Below are 27601 nucleotides of genomic sequence, written 5' to 3'. Positions count from 1 at the left end.
CACACCTAGAGAAAGGACTCAAGTAATGTGAAGTAACATGTCTATGTGATGTGTTCGTGCATGTTTGTGTGCACATAATGTTCACAACATTCCTCGCTCTTACATTGCTGCTCCTGAGCTTGAAGTCATCCTCAATTTCATCAGCGCTGTCATCGTCAGACACCTCCCCCTCCTCCGCGTCTGCAGACAGATAGGCAGGCAGACGTTTCCCCTTGATAGAGAGAGGACAGACAAAGACGGAAGGAGAGCGATAAATATATGTTCGACCCATGCATGCGTCTTAAATAAAGCACGAACCCTCGCTTTTATACGCTACAGCGCCCACACAGGTTGCACCTTTAAGGAAGTCGTAGTATGTACAGGCAGAGTGAGGGCCATTACCAAACACACACTTGTGCACGCTCAAGCACACACACACACAAATAGTACAATCAGCAGCAGATTCTCTGAGAAGCTCCCTGAGCGGCTCTTTCAGCAGAGTGGAAGCCCATTACTGAGCCATTCTGAAGGTGTGAGTGGGAGTCAAGATTTTTCTAAGCCTCTTCTTCCAAAATCAATGCCAGACTCCGAGCTTCCTCCAGTACGCCGAGTCTCTCGCTGACATCACCGCCTTCTGCCACAACCAGTCTATCCCCTCTCTGCCTTATCTTCCCTTCGTCAAAAAACCCTTTCGATATTCTTCCTTTATTGTCTCGTGACTCTCTTGTCTCTCGCTCCGCTGGGGGGGTGGAGAGAGGTGAAAGGGTCTCAAAACAAGGGCAGAGAGGGGGAGGGAAGAGGAGGAGGAAAACTGTTAGAGAGGAGTAAAGGGCTTTATAGAAAATCAATAATGCGCTTTCACTTTTAAGACATCTGGCTCAGGAGGGTCAAAGACAGAGCCCCTGCTCCAGCTGAACAATGCAGGCTTTCTTGCTTTTCCGATAAAGTCAATTTTATCTGGTGCTTATAACAAGAATCTAATAAATGCTGAAAGCGTCCGCTCAGTCTCTCTCTGTTTCTGTGTGGAGTAGCTGCACTGTGCCGTGGATACAGATCTTCCAGGGTGCGAGGCCGTCAAAGTGAAAGAACAAAGAATAAATGTTGGGTTTTTAAAATTCTTTTCGGCGAAGATCGTATCGGCCATGTTTCACAGATCATCTTAATGGACACCTGCCCTGTCTTTTGGGACAGTACCAGTGGCTGCTGCAGAGAGATAACTTACAAACTGTAAAGTGTGACATATTGAAGGCAGAGAGGCATTGAAGAGTCATATGGGCTTTCCAGAATGGCTCATGCGTGGTTTCTGATCTGCTCTTTGGTTAAAGTTGGTGACATTTAGGTAAGAACAACTTCTAGGATCTGTAAATGTCTAATATATGTTTTTATTTATACAGTTTTTATTCTATTTAATTGATCTAAAACATATATTTTTTTGGTAGTGGAGCAGGCCAATGAGCCAGGAGGGGGGCTAGATATGGAGGGCATTGTAGGTGAGAAGAGAGACTTTGAATCGTGGGACAATGGGAGTGGGTGAGGAGCTGAGCAACACAGTTTATTTAGGACTTTGGATGATGTACCATATAAGAAAGCTGTGGCAGGAGTCAATTCTGGATGTGATAAAGGCATGAATCAGAGTTTCTGCAGCAGAGGAGGAGAGTTATGGGTGGAGATGAGCTATGTTTTTGAGGGGGAAGAAGGCAGTTCTGTTGATATGACTGACGTGCTGTCTGAAAGAGAGGTCGCTTACAAAAATGACTCAGAGGTTGCGGATATCCACTGCTCTAAAAAAACAATGTCTATCTCTAAAAGTATTTATTTTGTTCTCTTCTGACCTTATCAAAACCAAATATAGACAAACGTTTGAAGTGGTAGCCAACCAACCTGAGCCACGGACTGATATTTAGACTCAGAAAAAATACAGAACGGACCGTGAAGCATTGTTATGAGACCAAATAAGGATATTTTTAAGGTTTTATACGTTAGATGGGCTATGCATGGACAAATGTAACTCATCCTATATGTGCTTATTGATTTATTATTGATTTGGTCATCTGTGTATTTTACCTGAACAAGTGAATCCTGTCCACTTCTCATTGATCGCCCTTTTCTCCAGCCTGTGCTGGATTAGGTCCTAATCAGGGGAAGTTATTTAAGAGGACACGAGTCTTTGTATTGTTTGACTCTGATGAAGACACACAAGGCATCCAAAAGTTAGTCATTTAATAAAAGTTTGTTGTCTGAGTCCGTGTGTTCCAGTTGGACTTTGTTCCTGAAAGGTTTCCAAATAAAACTCCTACTGTTTGCCAAAAAGTTATTTCCAGACAACACAACTGCTATAATTTGGGATTTGGTGGAGGTTTACCCAAAATCTAGCAGAGCTACAGATGGTGTCTTTGAGAGCCCAAACAGAAGTAATGCTTCACTTTTCACCAGTGAGTTTACACAAACTTTATACAGCCAACCATCCACCTCCTTCCTGTATGTACTCACCAATAGTGATGTATTGGTATTAAATAAGTGTTAAATAGCTCTACATCATTGTGTCTGGTCAGTAACCCATGTCTCTCCTCCTCCTGCTCATGCAGTGAAAGAGAAAAGGACATTTTCAGGTATCCCTGCCCACTTTATCCAATCAGGACAGAGACCTCCATAAAGAGATGGTACTGTGAGAGCAGGATCCTCCTGTTTGCTGCTACATCTGGCGATTACCACCGCTTTGTTCATGTGGTGACGTAGAGAGGAGGGAAGGAATTGATAACTGTAAAACGGACAGGAAGCAGCACCAGTTTACAATCCAGTCCATTTGGAGCATCGAATCCGTCTGAATGTGTGCCAGGGGTTACAATCTGGTCTAGATGATAAATAATGCAGCTTTTTCTCATTAAGTCACCTCAGGTATGTGTGATACCTGCGGTGACTTAATGAAAAAAGCTGCATTATTTATCATTTAGGAGAAATCACCACATTGAGCCTCAGATGAAAAACAAGAAATGCTTTTTTAGTTTTGACCAGGGATTCGGGAAGTAGAGGATTAATTGTAATTGTCATTCATCTATTCCTCGTAGTTAATTCCTGAATTATTTAGACCACCGGCAGCTCAAACTGAGTTGCCAGGTTGTGCTTATACAGTATGAGTCTGTTTGTGTGTGACAGAAGAATCAAATCTGTCGCTGAGTTATCACATTCCAGCATCTCTTCCGGTTCTCTTTTCTCCTCTATGATTAAAACAATGACCTACTTTAGTCCTCCCTTTCTCCTCTTCCTTCTCTTCATCTGTTTATGGATATTAATTAGTGGCTTGCGGTGCCTCTCCCACTCCACATCTCAACATCCCCAGCACCGCAACGCACATGAAGCAAAATATGGAGAGATAACGAGCGCTCCACTTTTCTTCGCTCAAATAAGAGGAAGGAAGGGGAGATGTGCAATGCAGATGCTTTAATTAACAAGTGCACTAGCTGACTAGGCAATTTATTTTTGCCTTTAAACACACAAACTGTCAGTCCACCATCCATCCATCCGTATATGTGTTCTCACTTTGATGAGGATCTTGCCCTGCAGGCTCTGAGGACTGGGTAATGTTTTGGAGTCTCTGCTCAGGATCTCTCCCACATCCAGTTTGTCTGCGAAGATTTCTCGCAGGTACTGAGCGATCTTCTTCTGCTGCTGGATGCTACAGTGGTTCTCTATGGACAGGATTACTGGAAACCTGAAAGAAAAAAAAACATCAACATACATACTCAGGTTTCCATAGGGTACATCAAAACCTGTCAACACTTAGAAAATGTGTCTCGAACGCAGCCGATGGACTGAAGTGAGTGTGAATCACATCTCAGACTGTTCCTCCTTTTCTCACCTTCAACCAAGAGAACAGTGAGGAGGTAAATGATAAAAAACACAGCTGCATAAACACCTCTGTGACATGGTGTGTGTGTATGTAGGAGTGGTGTATGTGTGTTGCTCCTGTGTTTTCATTTAGAAAAGGTGAAATGACTCGTGGCCACACAGCGGTTCAGCTCAAATGTCAGGTTTGTCAGACTGACAGGTCTACCTCAGGGGATGCAGCCCAGCTCTCAACTCCACGTCTGAGCCCCGAAACACACACACACCAAACACACACACACACACACACACACACACACACACACACACACACACACACACACACTAAAACTCTGAAATGGATACTTTGCCTAATACAAACGGAGAACGAAGAGATAACATCCAGAGTCATTTCATTTGAACACACAGACAGTGACAACCAGGAGCGCTGCTCAGGTGAAACAGCGAGGTGGCTCAATGAGCTGTGTAATGTGTGTGTAGAGCGAGTGTGTGCGTGTGTGTGTGTGTGTGTGTGTGTGTGTGTGCGGGCAGAGATTCGCTCCATTTCAATACAGCCCAGGGGCCATTAATCATATTAACAGGTGGCACTGATGATAAAATACCAGCTGACTGTAAAGAGAGCGAGGTAACACACAGGAAGTTCAAATTATTCACCTGTTCATGCTGTCAGTGTTATTACAGATTACTAATTACTTTGATATCAGAGTATGAGAATATGAAGGTATTTCCTGATTAGCAGGTATGCATGTTTTCTTATGGGAGGTTACACTGAACACATGGTGTTAATTGAATTCACACAGAGAGGAAAAGAAAGATGTTTATCAGTTATTCTCGGGAGAAAAATGCTTTAATTACTAACATTATTTTGATATTATACTTAAAGTCGGGCTGCCAGCAACAATTATCTTTACTAGAGATTAATCTGCTGATTATTTTCTGATGGATGAAATTGATTGTTTGGCCGATCAAAGATTGGAAAACACAGAAAGATCATCTACCTGTTTGTTTTGTCAGTCTAACAGTTTTAAATAACCTAGATTTACCTCTTTTTATTTATCCTATGACACACTTTGGGGTGAGACTGGGCGGTTTTATGTGCAGATATATGATAATAATGAGCATATTTTCCAAAGTGTCAAAGTATTCCTTAAAGACCAATGACAGTTATTGTTATAAGTGCAAAATTGCAACAATAACAACTAAAAAATAGGTTTCATAACAGATGCACAACTTTCAAATTTTAGTAAAACTTCCAACAAGCTATTTCCAACTGTACTTACACTTCTAGTTTAATGGCATGAATCTGAATCAGTGCCAACAGTCTGTGAATAAGATAAACTGTTTTATACAACACAGGGTCTCTAATCATAAGTATCTGCAATAGATGTTAAAACGAGGCCAATATGGCAGCAGGAAGCTGCATCGTTCATCACTTTGTTTGGGTATTGTTGGACCCAACAGAGGCTCCTCGGGGAGCCGGAGGAAATGCTGCTAAGCAGATGGCTCAGTAATAGGTGCTAATTACTGCCAGAAATCATGGTGTTTTCTGAAAAACACAAACCTGGCTGTCAAAATGTTAGAACTTTCTTGTTAAACCTTGTGGGGAATCCTCTCGTCAAATCTATTTTATCATAGCAGTGTGAGAAATGCTGCTTTTAGACTTTTTTTATCAGTAGACTGATAGAGAGAGAGCTCTATCCTCCTATAGCGGACCATAAAGCAATACAATTAAACAGAGGAGGACAATATGCAATCAATAATACAATCTATGTGTGCAGATTGAGAAATGTTGTGCTGTTTGTCCAAAGAAAATTATTTGTGCTACAGAAATGATGTTTCAGTCAGAAACAGTGTAAGAAATAAGCAAAATGCTGCTTCTATTTGGCATTCTGGGCCATTTTCTCCCAGTACAATACCTCTGGGATAATGGAAGTGTCTACTTTCCATAAGATGTCACAAACACTGACATGCACACACACACACACACACACACGCTATTTGGGGCTTGGACTCACTGGTTATTTATGAAGGCATATTTATTGATGGTCTCTATGACAAACTTGAATGGTATCTTGGAGGTCAGAGTGTAGCCGTGTTGGACCATAGGCTCCCCTTCAGGTCCGTCCCAACAATCCACTGCAGGGCGGAGAGAAAAACAGGAGAAATGATGCATGAATAAAACACTGCGTCGTGTTCCCGCTCTCAGTTTCCAGCCTCTCCTCAGTATTCACGGTTCATCTTTGAATATAAAAAAGACAGTTTATTTCATTCTGAATAGATGTCACTGCTCTTACACTGAACTATTTCACATTCAACGCTGGTGTTGAATTATTCTGAGTGTGAATAAAAGTAATGTTTAAGTGAAAGCCGGAGCAGGATTGTGAAGCACTGGAGGAGTTTTTTTTCAGCGTTAAATGGTAATAAACAGTGTTGGGTTTATATTTGAAAACATCAACAAAAGGAGAATTATTGCCTCACAGCTGAGCACCAGCCAAGTTGCTGTTCCTGAGCTGTGCCACTGAGTAATGGCCACAACATTTTTTAAAGTATACTTTGTTGATCTTTGACTTTTTGAATATAAAATGTCATCACTTCATTATTATATCCTATTACATGTTTGTGTAAAATTGTATCATAACTGTCATTTGAATTGTTGAGTAATGGCTTAAGATGTGTTTTGTGCGGTCACAGTGACCTTTGACCACCAAAATCTAATCAGTTAATTCTCGATTCCAACATTTGTGCAAAGTTTGAAGGAATTCCCTCGGTACGTCGTTGAGATACCATGTTCACAAGAATGGGACGGACAACCCAATAACATGGCGCCTCCGGCCACTGCTATCAGCAACGCAGAGGCATGAAAATTGGTAAATAGTCCTTTGAACATCCCGAACACTGATTGTTTTATTTGTTAAGTGCAAAACTGAAATATATTACCATCAAAGTAATTAAAAAATAAAATGCAGCCTATTAAAACATTTTGAGTGTTCTGTGATTAAAGTGAAGTAAAACCTTAACTCCTGTTTAAAGTCATTTACATAATGTGTTAAGACATTCACTTAAAATGAATCATTTGCTGGTGCACCAATGCAACCAGTATAAAAAAATAAACCTGGAGCCCTCAGACTCAAAAAAGGCAACAGGTCCAATCAAAATGTAGTTTTTTCACAGCAGACATGTTGATATGCAGGACAAGCACACGTTTTGCTGATGCCATTAACCATGACTCTAATATATTCAGTGTCCCAGAGAGCCATGACAGTGAGAGAGAGAGCCAGCATGCACAATTACCCTGAAACACCTGATTAATTGAATTATCTACACCTGTGCTTTTCCTATACTGTGAAATAGCCACAGTCAGATTAGTCTGGCATGTCATCCTTATTTTGATTCAGACATACGCTTACCTTCTACACAGCGGCAGCCGGACTGCAGCACCCAGGCGTACATGTCGGTCTTGGAGTGGGAGAGGAGCTGGTCGCCGGTCAGGTACGTGTTATGAGACGAGGCGATGAAGTAGTTACACAGAGGCTGCTCCATGTCTTGATTCACCTCGTGGTGCAGAGGGTTGAAGATGTCACACGCTGGACTGCGCATGAAATTTGTGAAACCTGAAGGGAAATACAAATGCACAAGAAGCCAATCATTTTGAATCAAAACAAGTATTTGTTGGAGGTTTCTGCTTTTTGATTCGATTGTGTTTTGTCGCTCTGGATGTTGGATGGGCACAGATATCACTTGTTTTCAGCCATGCTAGCAGCAGAGTTCTGTGTGTCTGTTGGTCAGTTCACCACTTTGGTCCAGACTGAAGTATCTCAACCGCTATTGGACAGCTTCAATATTCAAAAACTTTATTGTCAATAAATGAAAGCAACCTCCTTCCAGTCCAAACTAAGCTTACCTTCTGATCTTCACATCAAGACTTAAGTTAACATGTTGACCAGTGGCTATCAAACATAGAGTGCTGTCTGCTGGCTCAGCTCAGTGAGTCCATAGGGTCTTCTTTAGTTGAGCTGAACTGTTGAGCTGTGCGATGGCAATGGGGGATACAGTAAATTAAAACGGCACTTCCGTGCACGGGGAATATGAACCTCTGCCCTGAAGGCGTCAGCTCAAAAAGGATATGAAGGGGCGCCCCAGTAGCTGCGTTGGTGGAGCGAGCACCCGATGTACGGAGGCTGTGTCCTCGCTGCAGGGGCCCTGGGTTCGTTTCACCACCTTCTCCTGTCTATCAAATAAAGGTATGAAGGAGGTGGGATGTGTCATCGAAGATTTTGTGGTCCGTTCTATTTTGTTGCTTTAGCATGATGTCTGTATGCAGCGAAGGTTAGTAGTGCAATTTGAGGTTGGACGACACTGCTAAGGATTTTTTTTTGTGTGTATTTTTTATTTATATTGAACCCTAAAAGTCTCCGCAACAGCACAAAACATCACTGCCGGGCCTTTTTATCTTGCAGCCTCTCCATGCTTTGAGAAAAAGAAGGTCTGGTCTATTTCAGTGCCAAGGTGCAGACATTTTGTACAGACATTCATGTTGCTCAGGGGATGAATCACGCTGATGATAATCCACTGTCTTTTCCTTTCCCACCATCATTATGTTGAGGTTTTGTTGTGGAAAGTTTTGACAAGACATTCCACTTGAATTTAATGTTTTTATAGATGTTTAAGGTACCCAAAGGAAGAACTCTAATAACTTTGGTGATCTCGGGACTCTTTCTCTAGCACTATCAGCGAGCCAGAGTGTTCACTTATCCTCCGCATCTACTTTTGGATTGGCATAACATTTTGTAAGATCATCCAGGGGTCCCAGACGATGAATCCTGATGATTTTGGGAAACCGCTAATGTTTCCTCTAGCGTAGTTTCATTGAATACTTTGGTTTATGATCAAATACCTGCAGAAATAAGGACACTCCAACCATCTCTCAGCTGTACTTTTGTTTCATAGTGGATTAGCAAATGTTAGCATGCTAACAAACTAAATTAAGACGGTAAACCTGGCCAGCATAATGCCTGCTTGACATCAGCATGTTAGCATGTTGACATTTAGCATTTAGCTCAAAGCACAACTGTTTCCAAGTACACACAAAACTGCGAGCATGGCTGGAGTCAGTTGCAGTAAAGTATATTAAATAAAGCTTGTCATGCAGTGATATTAGCGACCAGTGTTGCCTGTTTTTTTAATCTTGAATATGATGCACCTTGTAACAACCTGTAGGAGCGACTTCTACCATAACCAGCAGGTTGATTTCTAAGAAAACCCCAAAGGATGACAGAGAAGCACATTCAAACCAGAGCACTGCGGTTTCAAACCGGAGTGGTGCGGTTTCAAACCACACTACTTCACACAGCCAACTTTTTTAGGTGGTGCCGCATGAGGAGGAGTGAGAGGGAAGAAGGCATCCTTTCATCCAGAGAGGAGGGACAAAAATGAGACAGGAATACCCAAGAGCAGGAGAGAAGTCGAGGGCAGGAGGGGGAGACCGACGGGGAGAAATGGAAAAATATGACGCAAATATTGGAAAGAACGTCCTATGGGAGACTAATGGCAAGTCTGTGATCTGAGTGGACATGCAGTCTCTTCATGGCGCCATCATGGTTATCTCTGCATTTTAAAGTACGCTGTGTACTGAATCCTACACAGTCCTATACAGTCACACAAACATAAGGAGAGCAAATACTGTAGGTAGCATCACACTGTAGAGAAATGCTAATGTGGATCTGTTTGTACATTTCTGTCACATCTGTGCACAATGCATGTTTAAACACACACACATCTGGCCCGCAGGCAAGACATCAGGTCTGCTAGTCTGATCAGTCAGACACACACTGTGTCGGCCTTCATGCCTCCTACAACAAGATTAGTCTCACCCCTCCTCCTCCTCCTCTGCCTCTCATCTCCTCTCCCCACACTCACTCCTCTCTTTTCTGTCACAGTTCCATTTTCTACTTTCCCACCCCCGTCATTCTGGCTTCCCCATTTTCTCACCCAAGCTACCCCTTCGAAATCCTCACTCCTCCTTCTCCCTAAAGCTCGCCCTTCAGCAAGAAGCGGCGTTAGTTAAAATGACACTCGCAGATGAACACTTGCCAAAGTGACAGTCCCAATACATGTGTGGTTGTTATTTGATCTTTTCAGCACCTCACTGTTATGAAAACAGGAAACAGGGTTGATGTACACGTCAGTCGAATTGGTAAATTTGTTTTTGTTATTATTCTTCAATTTCTCTTAATTTTTTTCATTGTTAAAACCAAAATTACACACATATTGGACTGCATTTGTTTCACACTTTTCTGGTCTACCGACTGCTCAAAGTGCTCTACAACACATCCCACATTCTCCCATTCACACACACATTTTCACACTGTTATTTATTTATTTATTCAGGTCTCCATAAGCCACTGCCGACACAAGTCGAAGATTACTGTGCATCATACCATAAAACGATTAAAAAGCACAAGGGAACAGGACACATTTGAAGTCAGTTGGGTTAAAGATCGAGGAGGGGATTTGTTTAAAGTACAACATGTGCAAATTGCTAAAATGGAGGATTTCCTGTTGGGTGTAGGTCATGGTGACAAGAGCCCGAATTTCCTATGTCTAGGTAAAGCTAACCATGGGAGCGCTAGCGAGCCTGTTCCATAGATATTTTTTAAACTCTTTGTTTAAACAGATGTACCGGTTGTTTGATGTGTATTGATGGTAAACTATTCCATATTTTCACCCCAAGGCAGACGCTGCCATCGTCATCAGGAGCATTACAGCACTTTCTATCCACAGCACATCACAACTACGCTCAGACCTTCACTCAGCTAGGCAACTCACACACCGATGGAACAGCCATCGGTGGCAATTTGTGGTTCTGTAATCTCGCCCAAGGGCACATCAAAATGCAGCCCGAGGAAGGGATTAAATCACCGACCTTTCGATTAGTGGACCACTGCTGTGCCTCCTTGAGGAGCCTCAGCCGCCTAAATTAAGGTTTTCTTGAATCATGTTTCATCGAACTTAACTAAGAGTTAAAAGATCTTTGAGGTTGGCTGATTTATAAATATTCAGAAGCTGTGTGAAGTGCAAAGTGACTCCCATTATCTTTTGTACTGAACGTGCTATGATGCCAGTTTCTAATGAAATGGCTCGACAACAATATTCTGGTGAAGATATGATCAAAATTTGAAAGTTTATTTTATTCTGATGCGTTTAAAGTGGCAACAGACAACTCCCCCCCTGGCACCACTACTGCAAAGACAACTGGTTTTCCACAAACAACACTGGATGAAACATGAATTTATTAAATCATTTAGTCTATGATAGAAATGGATCGCCAGTTAACCTTCCTTTTCCCGGGTGAACGTGTGCCCGTGGCAGACAAAATTGTATTGTGATAGCGAGGTGTGAGAGAAATTCTCAAATGTCCCTTATGTTCTTACATAAGATATATTGTTCTTACATATGAAACTTAACAATATAGATACAACATTATTATTTATGCTTGTGGGTTCTCCGACATGGGTTCTGTCTTGTGATGTGTATGTGGTTGCAGAGTATGAATGGGTGTATTCATGTGTTGTATATGGTGTAATGTGTCGTGGAAATTAACATAAAGGAACTTAGGTAAGGAGTTCATCCTGAAGGGGGCTGGTGAGGCCTCTTCTGTGTATAAGTGTTTTGACCTTAGGTTGACGTAAGACACAACAATGGTTGAAGTATATAAGAAGTTTATGCGTATCATGAAACGGAGGTGGAGATAATTGAAATAGTGTTTTGAGAAAGATCATATGTAATCTTGTGACTGTTACAACTGAATGTATTGTTTCTTATTATTACAAAAGCTGAGTTTAAGTTTGCTAAGTTAGTCTCAAAAGCCTGGAAAAAAAACATTTACTTTATTTTCTGTAGTTATATATTAATAATTTATATATGTTTATGAATATGTCGTATACGATGAAATATGCCTGTAAAAACTACAATTACAGCCTCGTGATTGTGTGCTTCCAGACACAAAACCCAAAATGACACTACATAAAAATATCTAAATCGGGTTATTTCCTTTTTTTGTACTTGTTCTGTAACATATAAAAATGTTAACCCAACTTTCATGGTGACTTGTAAACCCAAGTGAGCTGATTTATACCATCAAATAATAATAAAAACTTAAGCTTGTTTTGATTAACTTCTTCATCAATAAATCACACTTTGCTCACAATTCATCATTCAGTGCTTGTAGTGGTGTGAAAAAATCTCATTTGTTTTGTGCACTGGCCAGCGTCTCATAATCATAATGAACACAATCTGTTTCTACTCTTGCAGGTTGACACCTCTCGAACAAACTCTAAAAGGCATAAACAATAAATACCTGATCATGAGATCTGTTTGCAGAGGAGGGTGAACAATCAAACATAATAACAGAGTAATTTGTAAACTGATGGTGTGCCATGACCGCTGCGGGGAGGGGAAAAGAGGAAGAAAGACTGAGCTCAAGATGAAAAAAGGTACGACTCGGGGGGGCGGGGGTGAAAATAAAGATGAAATTTCAAATGAAAGACGACAGAAAAATGGGAGAAAATTACCTTCAATCCCCATGACGCCTCTTTGTTTATTCTCGTCAGACACCTCAAACTTGTCAACGATTTCTGCAACATACTCTGGAGTCACGTTGGCCATCTGTAGAGACACAAAGATGAAGTGTAAATGCTCATTGAAGTCATAATGATTCCCCATTTTTGTAACAATTTTTGTGTTGCCATTAATTTAATTGTCAGCCATGTCAAACGAGCAGCACGGTCTGATAACAGTATTATTGTGGAGCATGGCGGGCAGGCGGGCGGGCGACAGTAAATACAGCATGATGAAAAATGACACCGTTGCAGTGCAAGAAAGAAAAAAGCAAGTCAGGAGCACAAAGAAAAATACTGAAAGAAAAAAGAAAAGTGCAAGAAAAGGACACCCAGGAGACAAATCAATTTCAGGAGTGATCGATTGGCTCAGAGGAGCAGATTCCTCTGGGCAGACAGCTGGGACAGAGGGAGTTAGATTAAGACGAGGTAGAACGAGATGAAATCAATCTCTTTTCTCTTCAAACGGCTCATTGTAGAGAAAGTAGTCTGGACACCTTAATCATAAAAACTGTGTCAGGTATTTATCGGCTCTAACCAGAGACCGGCCCGACCTCTCACCTTCTGCTCGTTGCGCAGGAAGTTTGCGAGCTCCTCCGCTGTCAGGTGGTCCTTCCTGTCGCTGTACGCCATCATCAGCAGGAACAGGTCCCGTCTCAGAGACATCATCCTGTAGAAGACGGAGAACTCCTCGTACGTCAGCGTGCCCTGCTGGTCGTCCGTGTCTGCTTCCTGTGAGGGTGAGAAGGTGATATGTCATCGGTAACACACCTCGAGCTGAATTCGTGGCGACACCACATCCACAAAAACAGGTTCACGGATTGCAGATTCACACAGACCTCATCTGAAGCAACAGAAACTTCTGATGTTCCTTAAAGGTTACATTAGCTAGTTAGCTCATGGCTCGGTTAGCCGGGGAGCCAGTTGCGGTTCCCTTCCAGGTCTTTGTAAGAGAAATTTGTACTCAGAATATGTAAAGATGTATTTTTGTGTTTGGGAAAGAAAATTGACGTAATAGTATTTAGTTAATTAATTACATGAAAAGCTAAAAGAGCTCGTGAAACATAGCAACTGCCACTGACATTCATCTTACAGCTGAATTTAAATATGTCTGGTGCTGTTCCCATTGACGGCTTTCTCCCCTGATTGTAACAACAGTCGACCTGTCAGAGCTCAGCAAGTGAGAATAGGAATTATGTCATTTTCTTACATAGACAGCAGCTCATGGATGTATCATAAGAGTTGGATACCTAGTCCGAATACGGCGCCTTGACAGCCTGATAGGAATTGCTCGTCTACTGCATACAGCAGAAATGTTTTTGCCATGGGGTTACTTCTGGGTGTGTGCTGACTGCTGATTATGTTTATCAGTGTTAATCTCATCATGCTTCAGCTGGGCTATGTGAATCAATCCCGAGACACAACGCGAACGTGCTTAGCGAGCTTGTACACAGCGGTAACATCATCCAGGAAAGAAATACTTTTCTGTGGATAAGTTTTACAGAGATTAAACCCCCATGGCTTTAAGTGTATACAAAAACAAAAAGTCATTATTGACTATGTTTACAGCTGGAGGTATCCAGTCAACAGGTTTACAGCTCTATGGGGGGAAATTTGGTTACAATACCACAAATGGCCACTGGGGGAAAATTACAAGCAAGAGTGGCGGTGCCATATCCAGTTCTTATTATACATCCATGAGTTAGCTACACTGCTACAGGACATAGCCTCTTTTTTTTTTTTTTATAAATACTATAAATAATTAAGCAAATTCTGCTTCTACCTCAGCTTCTGTGTCTGCTGCAAATGATGCCAGGATGGATGCATCACTCGCTACTGATTAGTTAGGGCAAAACTATTTGACCTAACAAGAAATCCGCTAACATGAGCCCATGTCAGACTGAATGGATGAAACATAATGGTGATTGAGTCTGATTATAATATAAGGCCTAAGACTAATAATTACTGTAAGTGATAAGCCAACATCAGCCTTCCAGTGGTCAATGCACAGAGTCTAAAATTAGCAGCTGAATAATGTTGCACAAGGGGGGAACAGCTGTCTCATCTTTTTTTTCCCCGTCTCCTCTCTTTTCATGCTTGTGTCACACTGATACAACATAAATTCACACTCACGCACACAGTCTTTATGACACAAACCAATTTTTGCAACCAATTTTTTTCTCCCCTCACCTCATATCTCACTACGTGTTGCCTAAGGACACGCACAGCACGGCTCACTGCTCGTTCTATCCTGCCACCTCTCTGGGATCCTGCATCTCATATTACCTGGATCTCACGGGGGGCCCATTCCACTCCACACCAAATCTAATAATACTCGCTAATGCCTCCATCACACTCCCATAATGAGCTCCCCGTGTGCATCGGGGACTCGATCACAGACAGAATCTACACACAACCAGCAGGATAAATCACTGTGATGGACTTCAGCAGAAATGCATGACCAGAAAGCAGAGAGATTTGCGGTATTTTAAGCAACTGCACAAGCTGTTCAGGTGGCAACACTGCTGTCTACCAGTGCTTCAATGGAAAGAGATAAATTGATGAAATTTCCTATCTGATCTAAGCCCAGAGAAGGTAATATTTTACGGTTGGAATGACAGTGTAGCCCACTATGTGGAGATAAAATCTTTGAAATCCACTGTATCAACGCAAAACTGTCAGGGATGGAGAAGAGGAGGCTTTCTGTGGGCACTTTGTTTGGATAGTTTATCAAATGAAATGAAAATACACACTCCAGGGCAGTTTAAGTTAAGTTTTAAGATGAAACAGACTTCCTCTGATCAGTACACAAGGCCCATTCTGATTCATGAGAAAACTGGTCCAGCTTGGAGCATTAATAGAGGATTTGCATTACTATTTTAATTGGCTGAGGGGGTCAGAGAGTGGGCATCCCCACAAACACACAAACATAGACCTCAATCTGTTCGGACTATGCATTGTAAGCTCATTATAAACTGAAACTATTAAGGTCTAGTAACCAGCAGTGGGATCTAACTAAGTACATTTACATTTAACTTATATTTCGCTACATATCAGACTCCAGAGCAAATATTGTACTTTTTACTCCACTACCTTTGTCTGACATTTATACTTATTAGTAACTTTTCTGGTTAAAATTTTCCAAACCCTGCTGTCCTGTGTAAACGCAGGAATTGAACTTGTAGTGGAGTAACTTTACAGTGTAAAAGGATCTGAATAGTTCTCACCGCTGCTTAAAACTAGATTATGAAACAGGGTCATTCTTAAAATGATCAAAACCCAAGTGAACTGCAGTGAGGGTTTTTCTGGGCCCCTGTGAGTAATACAGACTTCCTATAATTTCCCTGGTTACTCTGACAGTAATGCAGGTCTTAAGCATCCTTTAGGCTCTGTCTGACCTCTGCTGTTGTTTCAGAAACTGCATTTTGTGACCTACCCACCCAAACATACCACCTGACGCTCTCCACAATGCCTTTATCGCCCTTTTTGCCTAAAATTCACAGCCCTGGTTTTGTTCTGCCTGCTTTGCATTGCTGCCTAAGAAGAAAGTGAGAAATTGAAACAGCACTGTGCCACTACACACCATCACCCGCATTAGAAAGGCCAGTATGTGGATTTCTGACATTACTTAATGTGACTTCTGTTTAAAAAATTTAAGCATCTCTCTCCTTTCACTACTTCCTCCTCCTCTGAAAGTGTTTCTTTCCTTGCACGACCATATGAAATATTTCTCGCACATTTATTTGAAATGCACAAATTCACAATATAAAAGCTGCAGCTGTAATGTGATGTCAGTGATCTACAGAAGGAATTGAATGTGTACAAATGAAACCAAACCTTCGTTTTATCTAATAGAGGGCTTCATATGTGTATATAAATGTTTTGGGTCATGAATTTCTTTTCACTGATATGACGATGTCTCAAAAAAGCAATGTATTGATTATGTAAAATGTAAAACAGTGAATGTCCGTTTGAGTCTGTATGGCTTTTTTCCATTAACGTCCCATAATATTACTTTATCTCAAGATTTTAGGGACTAAAGTATTTAATTTAGCAGTAAATCAAATGAAGTCACTTCATATTCTGACCTGAAACATTTGTTTGACCTTCCTGCGCGGCAGGTTGACATTCAGCTTGTGGAGAAGTTGGTAGATCTCTTCGATGTTCAGGAGTCCGTCTCCGTTCTTATCAGCCTCCTCAAATGTCTGCTTCAGCCACGTCACACACACATTAAGGAAAATGAGGTGTATATCACGTGTATAAAAAAATTGTGTTTGTGTGAAGCTGTTTATTTAAAGGATATTGGTCGTGTGTTCGCTGCCGCTTGGCCAGCGAGTCCTCGTCGCTGATCCCAGCCATCAGGTAGCGGAGGCCAGTTATCCAGGTTCTGGCTTCTTCTGCATTGGACGTGACCAGGTCGAGGGACTCCATGTGGTTTCCATGGTACACCGTGAAGCAGCAGGCCGGGTCGAAGCTGTTGTCTGTATGACGATGGAAGATGTCCGATTGACCGCCTTCTGTCACTTTGTACAGCGAGTCAATGGTGACTGATGGAGAGAGGAGGTGGGGTGGGAAAAGAAGGATCAGTTTGATTGAAACAACTATACAGAAAATAGACAATCTTCTCGCTGATGGTCTCGTTTGCTTATGTAGGTCATGTAGCGGCATCAGCGTTGAATTGAGAGTGTTTTAAAAACTGTTTGCAGAATGTTCAAACTTTTAGTCTGATGTTTTGGGGCATAGAGCCACAAGCAGGGTGGGAAAGTGTTTCAGAAACATAAACATTGTTGGTTTTGGTCTTTTCCTACAATTTGCTGAAAATAGCAAAAACACCACACTTTTCCTTTCATACTGCAACCAAGTGCTTCACAGTTGCAAACACAGCATAATGACGGGATGGGATGAAAAAGGCAGAATAATGAGTCGCTGTAAAATTTATAGCTTTTCGAGAAAGTAACCATGACCAAAATTGTGTGAGATCCTCACTTTCTCTGCTTTCCTCTGCCGTGAGTAAAAATACAGAGAGAGGTTCCTGAAGGCTTCAGAGTGTATCACGGTTTAATGAGATTGGAGTAAACTCAGCTATCTTTGATTCTTTGTTCGGAGATAGAAACAGCCTGGAGTGAACTATGTCCTGTCCTATATACAGTATTTACACATTATTCTCCATCTGTCTCTTCACCTTGCTCGTTTTCTCCTGACAGATGAGATCCCTGTTAACTCCTGTTAAGGCTGACTCGTTCAAGCAAAGCAATTTATTAATGACTCTCATGAAGGCACTAATGTGTTTTCTCAGATCAACCAACATTTACGTTTAATGAATTGATTAAAGAATTACAGATATGAAGATTTTATTCAATTAACTCTTAACTATCTCAAAATACTTTGCCATAATCCATCTCCAAAAATTATCCATGTCCATTTCCCCATTACACTCAGCTCTCTCATCCCTTTATATAATCTCATCTCTGAAATTCGGCTCCAACTGAAAGTAACAATATGGCCGCCTCATTCGGATCCTCCTCAGACAGATAGCACACACACACACACACACACACACACACATGCACGCGCGCGCGCACACACACACACAGATTCAAAGAAAGAACTGGGCAGCTGTTGTGTGTTTCTCTTAATCGTGTCAATGGAGAGCATCTAAGAGGCTTATCTGATGCATACACACACACACACACTCGCATACAGACACACAGCCATTTATACACATGTACTGTGAGGACAGTCCCAGAGACGGATGAATGCTTCAGAGGGTTGATGCAAAAAACCAGTGGAGTAAAGAAGTGACAATGATGCTTTGAGGGGGCCATGAAATATATAATGATAATCCCCTCAGAGCCACAGCAGCGTGGCTGACTCAGATTTTAGAAATCCAGCCGACGTTCTAGCAAAAAAAAGGAGGGTGGAGGAGGTGGAGACGATCTGCAGGGCACTTTGTAACATGATACATGGACCAAAAAAGTGTTAGTGTTATTATGTAAGTGGAAAACTTCATTGTTAATTAACTTGGGTCATATTTTGGTAGCGTTGGCCATCATTTTAAGTGGTTATGACAACACTGCACTCAACAGAGATGGTCCATCAGTCAGGCATACAAAATGCAGGATTTTGACTCCAGAGACTGGGATTCACACCCTGAGTCCTGTTTGCGGCTTGGTTTTGCGCTGCAGCATGCCAGCGCCTCAACTTAAACATTAAAATGTTTGACTGTATTGTAGGTGTAACATGCAAATATTGTTTTGTGAGATCATTTTAGCTGGAAACACATACAACAGATTGTCAGTGAATATTTTAATATTTTAATATTTCAATATTTCGTTCAGTGTCAACAGATCTTTTTGTTGATGCTGATGAAAAATGTGATTTGGATGACATTTCTTTTCAAAAGGCTTTTGCTGGAAAGTTGAAAACATGATTTCTAGGATACATAGTTGTCAGGGTACAGGGTAAGTGTGAGCACACAGGGCCGTCCACACCAAGAACTATAACTATAACCATAACTATAAAGATAACAATGTGAGCATCCACTCTGATGAACGACAATGTTGTGTAAACAGCGGCTAAGGAAAAAGGATATTAATGACTAACTGCTGATTGTTGTACAGAGACGCAAAAAGAAAAACCACAGAAGGAAAGGTTTCATGAAATTCTTCAAAGATGAGGAGTATCCATACTTTTCAAGATCAGTTATCCTGGTAATTATTACAAAGGACATCCAAACAAACAGTTTAGAAAACTGTATGAAATATCCAAGACTGAGTTATTAGAGTAGACCGTCTCAACAGTGGCTCTCATATGCCATCAATTAATTTACATAAAAGAGGTTGACTACACTTAGAAACCAATATCACAATCACTTCTGCAATATTATTTTGTAAAAAAGATAAATAAATAAAATGTCCCTGAAATCAGGCTAATTAATGGCCATGTAAATTCATCCATTTTATAGTTATTGTTATAGTTAGGTGTGCATGGCCCTTTAGATCTGTTAAGTGTGACACATGCTTACAATGGTAAGCTTGGTTAATAATTTTATAATTTCTTTCAAATACATTTGTCTGAGTGGGGGTTTTGTTGCTAATTGCTCCTGGTTTTTTTTCCCCCTTTTAAGAAAAGTAGCCTGTTTTTTCTCAGCAAGTTGGAGAATTTTGAAGAGATAAATACATTTTTTTTAAAAGTTCAATCAAAGCAGCGAACAGCAAGATAACAGCAAAATTTCCCGTGGTGCAGCTCCGTAATGATTTTAGTTAAACCCGTGTCTATCAACACCCCCAGTCTGTAACTGTTCCAAATTTGAGTCTTTAAAAGCTCCATCCAGAGCCACAAACGACACATTGAACAACTGCTTTTAGAGGTTGAGTGACACTCTTCATGATGAGTAAACTGATCCTTGTGTGTGAAATCAGTGGAGTGCCTCTTCAAATGAATCAGTGCACAGCAAAATGATTTAATGATGTATGATTGTAATAAAGAAGTGTAGTCGGGATGTTTTAATTCTAGCAGCGGCATATGAGAGACTGCAGGACAGTGAGACAGGGACACAAAGAGAGTGCGTGTTCATGCAAATGTGTGTGTTCATGCATACTCACTCTTAGCCTTCTCACTCTTGCGTGAGGGCTTCCAGCGAATGCAGGAGCGATGCTCATCCAGGTAGAAGAGTCTCACCAGCCCTTTGGATCCCGCCTTCACCTTCACCATCTGTGTCCCGGACTGCATCACACTCATGCATCGCTCCACTGCAGAAGAAAACACGCACAAACACAAACACAAACACAGACACAGACCGTTGGGTCAGTGGAGCACTATATTAAGACACAAAGGACACAGGTGCCTGGCCTGAGAACAGGAGTGAGGCAAAGTGTCACAGTGTCGCACAATTAGCGGCGCAGGCAGCAGCTGATGTGGGTCAGAGTCCAAACTGCAACAGAGATGCTTCTGTGTGAACGCACAGGGATGCTTTTCTGTTACTCACTGACCTGCCGCTGAAAGGGAAGAAAGAGAGAGATCTTATAAAGGGAGACGGAGCTAATGAGTGTCTCTCTGTTCTAAATTTCTCAGAGGCCCTGCAGGCTGTCCCAGAAGAAATCTCCACCTCATGCGGAGGCAGGTGGAAGCTACGGCTGGGCTGCATTAAAGGCTGGAGAAGCGTAATAAGAATATTCGCCCTGGATCTCATGTTTGGTTGCAAGGTGTTGGTACCAGTTCCTGCTGCATCATGGGTGTTTTTCAAGGAGACATACTGTTATTTTTCATTTTTATTCCGTTCCTTCAGTGTTTTATAAAAGTTATTGTGCGTGTAAAAGATGTTGAAAGTTAAAAAGGTCAAAGTCTGCACCAACAGAAGCTCGTCTCTCCCACAGAAAACACTGTTCCTGAAACGCCTCGTCAGCAGTCCCACCTTTAATTCTGGGACATCACAATACGTCGACCATGCATATTTTATGCCTAGCAGCTAGTTTGACACGGAAGAATTGATTTAGCACAGCTGCTCTGTTGTTGTGGTGCTGGCTCAGGCGTATGTGAGCTGACCAATCAGAGCAGACTGGGTGTTCAGGAGGCGCTGCCTTAAAGAGACAGGCATTAAAGCATCTAAACCTATTCTAGCAGTAACCCAAAATAAAATGATGGACCTGGAAATGAACAAAATATGTCTACTTGTTTTTCAACAGTATACAGTATGTACAGTACGCGTGTCATATACATGGAGGAGAAGCTCAGTTTCTGGTAGTCGTCTGTAAGCGATGGTTCAATTAAAGACACCAGAACACTCCATCATTATTCTCCCTCTTTCCCCCATATTACTGTTTGTTTCTGAAGTGGAGCACAGAGGGACTGAAATGATGAAGTGACTTTGTGTTTGATTGCCTGGCACTGTCCAGCTTCGAGGAAGGATGAAAGAAAAAACTTCAAACTTTTTACTTTTACTGACAGCTGGTGGCAGGGATACAGACACTGACGTCAGCAGAGAGACAGCGAGATTTCCAGCCTCATTAGTGGAGTGTGTGCATGCATGCCTGTGTGTTGTTGAGTGCATGTCTTTGGCTATGCAAACATGCATTAATACACACTTAAAGTCAATCATTTGTCGTTACAGTATATAAAAAACTTAAGAAACTAAACAATTTAACAAATCATTACAGATCATGTGAAGAAAAGTCAATATTTAATCAATAGATTTCACTCTATATAACATTGGCTTTGAAGTATTCAGGTGTCTGAAGACAGAAATTGATATTTTACCATCTGAAGCTGCAACCATTACATTCCCATTCTCTTAACAAGCCTCCCTTTGCCATCAGTTTGATTTGATTGTGAAAGAACAGAAACATGTATAATTGAAGACTAAACTCTCTGTTTCCAGTATACAAGATATTAAGGACGCTCAGTAGGTGGTATGAGGAGGGACGCCATCCCTCTTGTTAGCAAAATGACCAAAATGCATTCCCCCTTGCTACCCCGCTATGCTCCGTCTCCATCCCCTAGCAGCAGAGAGGGTGCAGGAGCAGAGAGGTTGTTAGATTAATATTTTAGTCGACTCATTCATCCTTCATCTGACTGAAGTTTGTGCAAGCTAGAATCCATGACCCCGACCATGGTTTTGAAATGGGCTCACTGTGAAGTAGTCTAACTGCGCTGTGAAAAATGAATCCACAGTGCTGTCTGTGGTGCTGAAGCAGCAGACTATCTAATACTATCTCAACTATTACTACTCAATTCTACTATATTGTAGCCTAAATACTGTATTGAGTATTGTCACCTTCAAGATCAAAGTGACAAGTAACAACGTGTAGCCGTAGAAAAGCAAGAGAATCATGGAGACACGCTTCTGCCTGTAGTGTTCATATAATATTTCTATAACTAAAGCAGGCACACTCAACAAAATCATAAGAAAGTTAGCAGCACATTTTTAAAAAATCTTAGCGTTATTTCTTATGATACATTGCACCATTGAAATTAATTGGAAAAAAACAGACTAATGGAGAGACTCTGCGTCATTTGTATTGACAGCTCAAAGCTCAGATCCCCTTGGCACATGTGCTGCCTTTTGCTATTAAACTGGCGGTCAGTGACAGATCATAACAGCGAAGATGTCAAAACTAAACTCCCTGGACAGCTGGTTTAAGAGCCCATGTATCGAGACAGAGGAAAAGAGAACGGCAATCAGGAAAAGAGCTGTCAAAGGAAAACTTGGACGCTGGTGTTCGTGAAGCTTCTCCACCCTCCAGCACCTCTGAACCAAAGCTGAGCACTCCAGCTGTTGCTCCAGCCACGGCCCTGGGACATGATATCACTGTAACCATAAACGGATCTATCAGTGACGTGAGGATGTTTAATGAGTAGACCGTGGTAGTCGCCACAACCCAACATAGCTGGAACAGCTGTGCTATAATGCTATTCGGGATTTTACTGCAGCATTGAATAAAGAAATAAACAACAATGAACAGATCAGTAACAGGCAAATAATCCAAATCATGTTTTGATAAAGACTGTTAGAGTTAGTCTACATATCACTTATTGCTCATATGCCACAGGCCCAACTAAATGAATATTTCTGGCTACACTGCTGCTACAGTAACTGCTCAAAGTGCTTGAATAGCGCTGTCAGCTTTACAGCCTACTCTCTGCTACGAGTTCAGGGACTTTGTTAAGGACTCTTCAGTTGCTGAGATGATTGTTGAGTCCTCCAGCGAGAAGGACAGACTCTCCCCTAATGAGACAATCTCCAAGAGGCACATGCACCCTTAAATTCTCTGTGGTGCTGAAGAATAATCATCTGCACTGAAGGATGAAAAAAAACCCTGCACAATGCTGCTTTGTTCCCAAGTCCTCTTTGTATCCTGAACGTTTCAACCCCCCTCTTTAGGTATAGGTGAGAGAAAGTGCACGGCTGCTGTATATATAGACAATCTCTGATGAGATGTCATCATTTATTGAAACTTTTGAGGACAGGACTGGGGAGAAATTACACATTTCCCACAGGACTGGAATATCATCGTTATATTAAATGGGTACTTCAGTGAATTACATAAACCTGGAGACTATGATAGAGAGTAAAAGGGAAAATCAAATCAGCAGAGACTGAAATATATGGAGCGCCAAAACAGCTGGATCCCACACTTCCCATGAATGTTCTTTTAATGCCCACATCCTTCAGAGGTCCTGTTTGTAACGCACATCATCCATTATAGATTCCTAGTCTAAGCAGAAAAGAACAAATAAAGACATTATATAACTGTTTTCACAGGGTGAGTAGCACTTCCCATGACAAATAAAGTGATCTTAACATGTAAAATCAACGGATTGCCCCTTTAAAGCATGATATTAAATGCATACAGCACACATACAGCATATGCAAAGACAGTTTAAAGATTCAGCACGCTGCACTGATCTGTTACATAACACCAGGCGACACCACCGCGTGCAGCTGAGGGAGGTTTAAGATATCTGTTGACAGCTCGATGTGTGCGCTCCTAAAATACCAAAAGGGAGGTGAGTACAAGGAATTACACACAACTTCGACCTTTAGGAAATCCTATACAACACACAGTCTAAGACAAAGACTCAAAAGAAACTGCAGACACAGACAGAGACAGCACAGTCTGTGTGTGAAGACGTTATTTTACAACAAGCCTTTCAACCCAACATTAACCATTACCATAATGTACCATAACTCCTATTTTAAAGGCCCGGTGTGGAGGATTAAGGGGGATTTAGGGGGATCTATTGGCGGAAAAGGAATACAATATTCATAATTCTGTTTTCATTAGTGTAAAATCACCTGAAGCTAAGAATTGTTTTCATGAGGCTCTGAGGCTCGTTTCACGTTTTTCTGCATTTTAAGCGGCCACCATGAGGGAGCGTTAGGCGAGGATATTTCATTGGTTGCAATCTGCAACTTTAACACTATAGATGCCACAAAATCCTACACACTGCTCCTGAAACCAATATCTAACTAATGGCCATTAGCTCTGATCAGAGTCCCCATGGTACATGTTCAGTGTTTTGGATCAATAAAGAAAAAGAACTCCCAGCAGATCCCTAAAATAATCAGAAGTTAAAAACAAACTGTATTTGAACCACATACCTACGATACATCAGAAATCAGCAAAGCATGGTTTATCATGGTTCAGACGTTAGGTGATTGTATCCTACAACTCACTAGAGAGTATAACTCCGCCAAGGCTCAACACTCTATAGCCTTAACTCACCAGATCTAGCCGGGAGACATTATTGACTTTCTGCATGGAGACGTGTAAATGCTGTAATGAGATTTGTTATTTCCTGCATGAAATCAAACCATGTTAGAGGCCAAGCATGGAAAGTCTGGTGAAGGAACCTAATGACTCAAAGTCTTCGGGGCTTAAAACTACTAACTGCAACAGTTTTGGAAAAATGAGAAAATACAAAATGTTCTAACGTTGTATGACACACAGCAGCACACACACACAAATGCACGAAAATACAAAAAGGACAAAGGTGATCATCTTCAAACACAACTAAAGTCAAACCTCGCAAACACATAATAAAGCGCTCTTTACAGCACACGCTCAGCAGAGTATTTGTTAACAGCCTCTCTGTCCTGAGGACAGGCTTAGCAATGACACAAATTTTACTCTCAATATTCAGTGAGTTCTTTCACTCGTAGATACTCACCCCAGGGATAGTATTATACGAAAAATACACACACACATGAATATATGCACGTGACCTGAGCCCTGTGTATTCCCAAGGTGCCTGACAAGTCATGAATACACCAATGATCACACAACCCGCCCTGCTGATAACACAGGGGAGTACGTGGGAAGAGAAACAAGCGGCCATGTAAATAAAACAGTAAAGTGTGGTTGTAATTTCTGCAGGATCTTCACGTTAACATATCTCACCACAACAAGTGTCCATCCTGAGACGGATCAGCTCACGGTCAAAAGGCTGTCACAGTACTATGATGGATGGATGGATGGATGGATCTGGTAAGATTAGGATTAATGGTTCGTAAAAGGTCGCCTTTTAAAGTATACCATGGCCTTTATGTTGAGAAGAAGGGATTACTGATGAGAACATCTGACATGAATAGTGGGACGTAAAGCCTCTATGGGAACAAACAACAGAGCAGCTGTAAATAAAATTAACTTTGTTTTGCTGCTTGTTTAGGATATTATCCCTGATATAATGTTAGTAAATGTTTCTGCAAACCACAGTAACGTCCAAGGTTGACATGTGTAACAAAACTGGCATATCACGTTCATATCATATGCTTATTAGCCACCTGTCGCAGTATGAGGGGGAGGCTGTGCCGTTATTACAGCCGACAAGCAGTGATACATCAGATAAGAGCAGTAATAGTAGGGTTGCCGCAGTGACAACGCCAGCATTCCCCAATACACCAGGCTTTTTGCAAGATAAGATGCTCACTATCTGTAGAGCGCTGTGTTCATGACTGCTAATGCAAACCTAACATTTCCCACTGTTACACCTTCAATTTAAAAGCGTTTAACTGGTGAAACACAAGTTGACTTATTTTGAAGTAGGCTAGTCACAGGAAATGCAAAGTGTTCAGTGACATTGGCTAGCTAATCGCTATCGTTCACATCAGTAGCAAATAATGGGTAGCGTTTATCGGTAACAAACTCCTTTTTCCCTCATTAACAAGGTTAGCATTGGGTCCTAACTCTCTCAAATGACAAGTGAAATGTGACTCCTGCGACTCTGCTGCTGGCCTCGCTGTTTGTAATTGTGGCGCCCGTTGTCTGACTGTATTGAGTTTTGAAAAAAGTAATGGAAAGTAATCGAATCAGTGTATGCCCCACCATCATGTAACATCGCGAACGCCAACTACCGCAGCCTACAGTCGGCTGTCTGTTGTCTGACATGATTAAATGTGCAACAATCAAACAAGTTTTCAGTGAAAAAATACTGAATTGAAACATTATTCACAAATGACTCTATTCTGCTCCCAATCCATTTAACATGCAAAATATCTGATCCTTAATCACATTGCAGAGAACTAATACAAACTGATAGCTGCTTATTATTTATGAGCGAGTGCTGTGAACTCTTCAGAGCTGCAGAAAATAATGGGGTGCTGAAGACACAGAGAGACCCAGGAAAAAGAGTTAATCAGAAACAGGAAAATAGGTTGTGTTGCAATATTTATCTCACACAGCTGCTTCTGAAATCTGAAGCTTCATTAACGATTGGAATTCGATGGCGGTCGCTGTCAGATGTGGCTTTGCTGTCGTGTTGATCATATCCACAGTCTCTGCTCCGGTGAGCAGGTCTTCGATCTTACACACCTCAGGCTGCAAAATCCATGAGTCAGACGAGATGAGCATCCGGCAACACTTCCCCTGTGCTTAGATATGTAGCACGATAAATCAGGCCCAGAGTGAATAAACGCTGTTCGCCGTCACCGGAGAGTACGTGCCCATTCTCCCACAATTCCCTTGGAGTATAAATATGTAAAAGTGTTCTTGCGAGAGGCAGACATATATTTCACAAGAAAGAGCTAAAACAGAATTTTCATTTGATCCAGCGCAACCGCCAACATGAGACAGCTCTCCAGAAATAGAGGACTGACATGCACAGGTATCAGTGCATCTGTTTGTCTGTTTCTTTGTGACCAAACACAACTTAAAGGAGACATTTTCTGCTCATTTTCAAGTTCATAATCCTATTTGTCTACTACAAGAACAGGTTTACATGCTTCGTGCCTCATACTGCCCCCTCCGTCTGAAATGCTCTGTTTCAGCTCCTGTCTCTTTAAGGCCCCGCCTCCTGAACACCCAGTCTGCTCTGATTGGTCAGCTCACACACGCCTGAGCCAGCACCGCTAACAACAACAGAGCAGCTGTGCTTAATCAATTCTTACATGCCAAACTAGCTGCTAGGCAGAAATTATGCCAATGTCTGACATGGTGACATAGTGTGATGTCACAAAGTCACGGAATTAAGGGCAGGGCTACTGACGAGGTGTTTCAGGAGCAGTGTTTTCTGTGGGAGAGAGGAGCTTCTGTTGGTGTGGACTGTGGCCTTTTTAACTTTCAAGACCTTTTACATGCACAAATACCTAAAAAACAAAAAGGAATGAAAAATCACAATAGGTCTCCTTTACAAGTGCCACATTCTCCCTATTTTTTGTCCGCTTTCCT

At 41.6% G+C, this 27601-nt stretch overlaps 1 protein-coding gene across 1 annotated transcript in view; it reads right to left on the bottom strand.

Moving 5' to 3' along the window:
• plch1 (phospholipase C, eta 1) overlaps positions 1–27601 on the bottom strand; it is a 63998-nt gene that overhangs the window by 21345 nt on the left and 15052 nt on the right. Inside the window, 9 exon segments of the mRNA XM_084350725.1 lie at positions 104–211; positions 3517–3688; positions 5838–5958; positions 7230–7433; positions 12393–12486; positions 12999–13169; positions 16526–16696; positions 16698–16984; positions 20042–20188. Coding sequence (XP_084206851.1) covers positions 104–211; positions 3517–3688; positions 5838–5958; positions 7230–7433; positions 12393–12486; positions 12999–13169; positions 16526–16696; positions 16698–16984; positions 20042–20188 — 1475 coding nt within the window.

Source organism: Pagrus pagrus, assembly GCF_965226575.1.
Source record: "Pagrus pagrus genome assembly, chromosome: 4".
In the NCBI taxonomy this organism is placed as follows: domain Eukaryota; kingdom Metazoa; phylum Chordata; class Actinopteri; order Spariformes; family Sparidae; genus Pagrus; species Pagrus pagrus.
The sequence above is the reverse complement of the archived record's forward strand: the minus strand, read 5'-3'. Positions and strand labels throughout refer to the sequence as shown.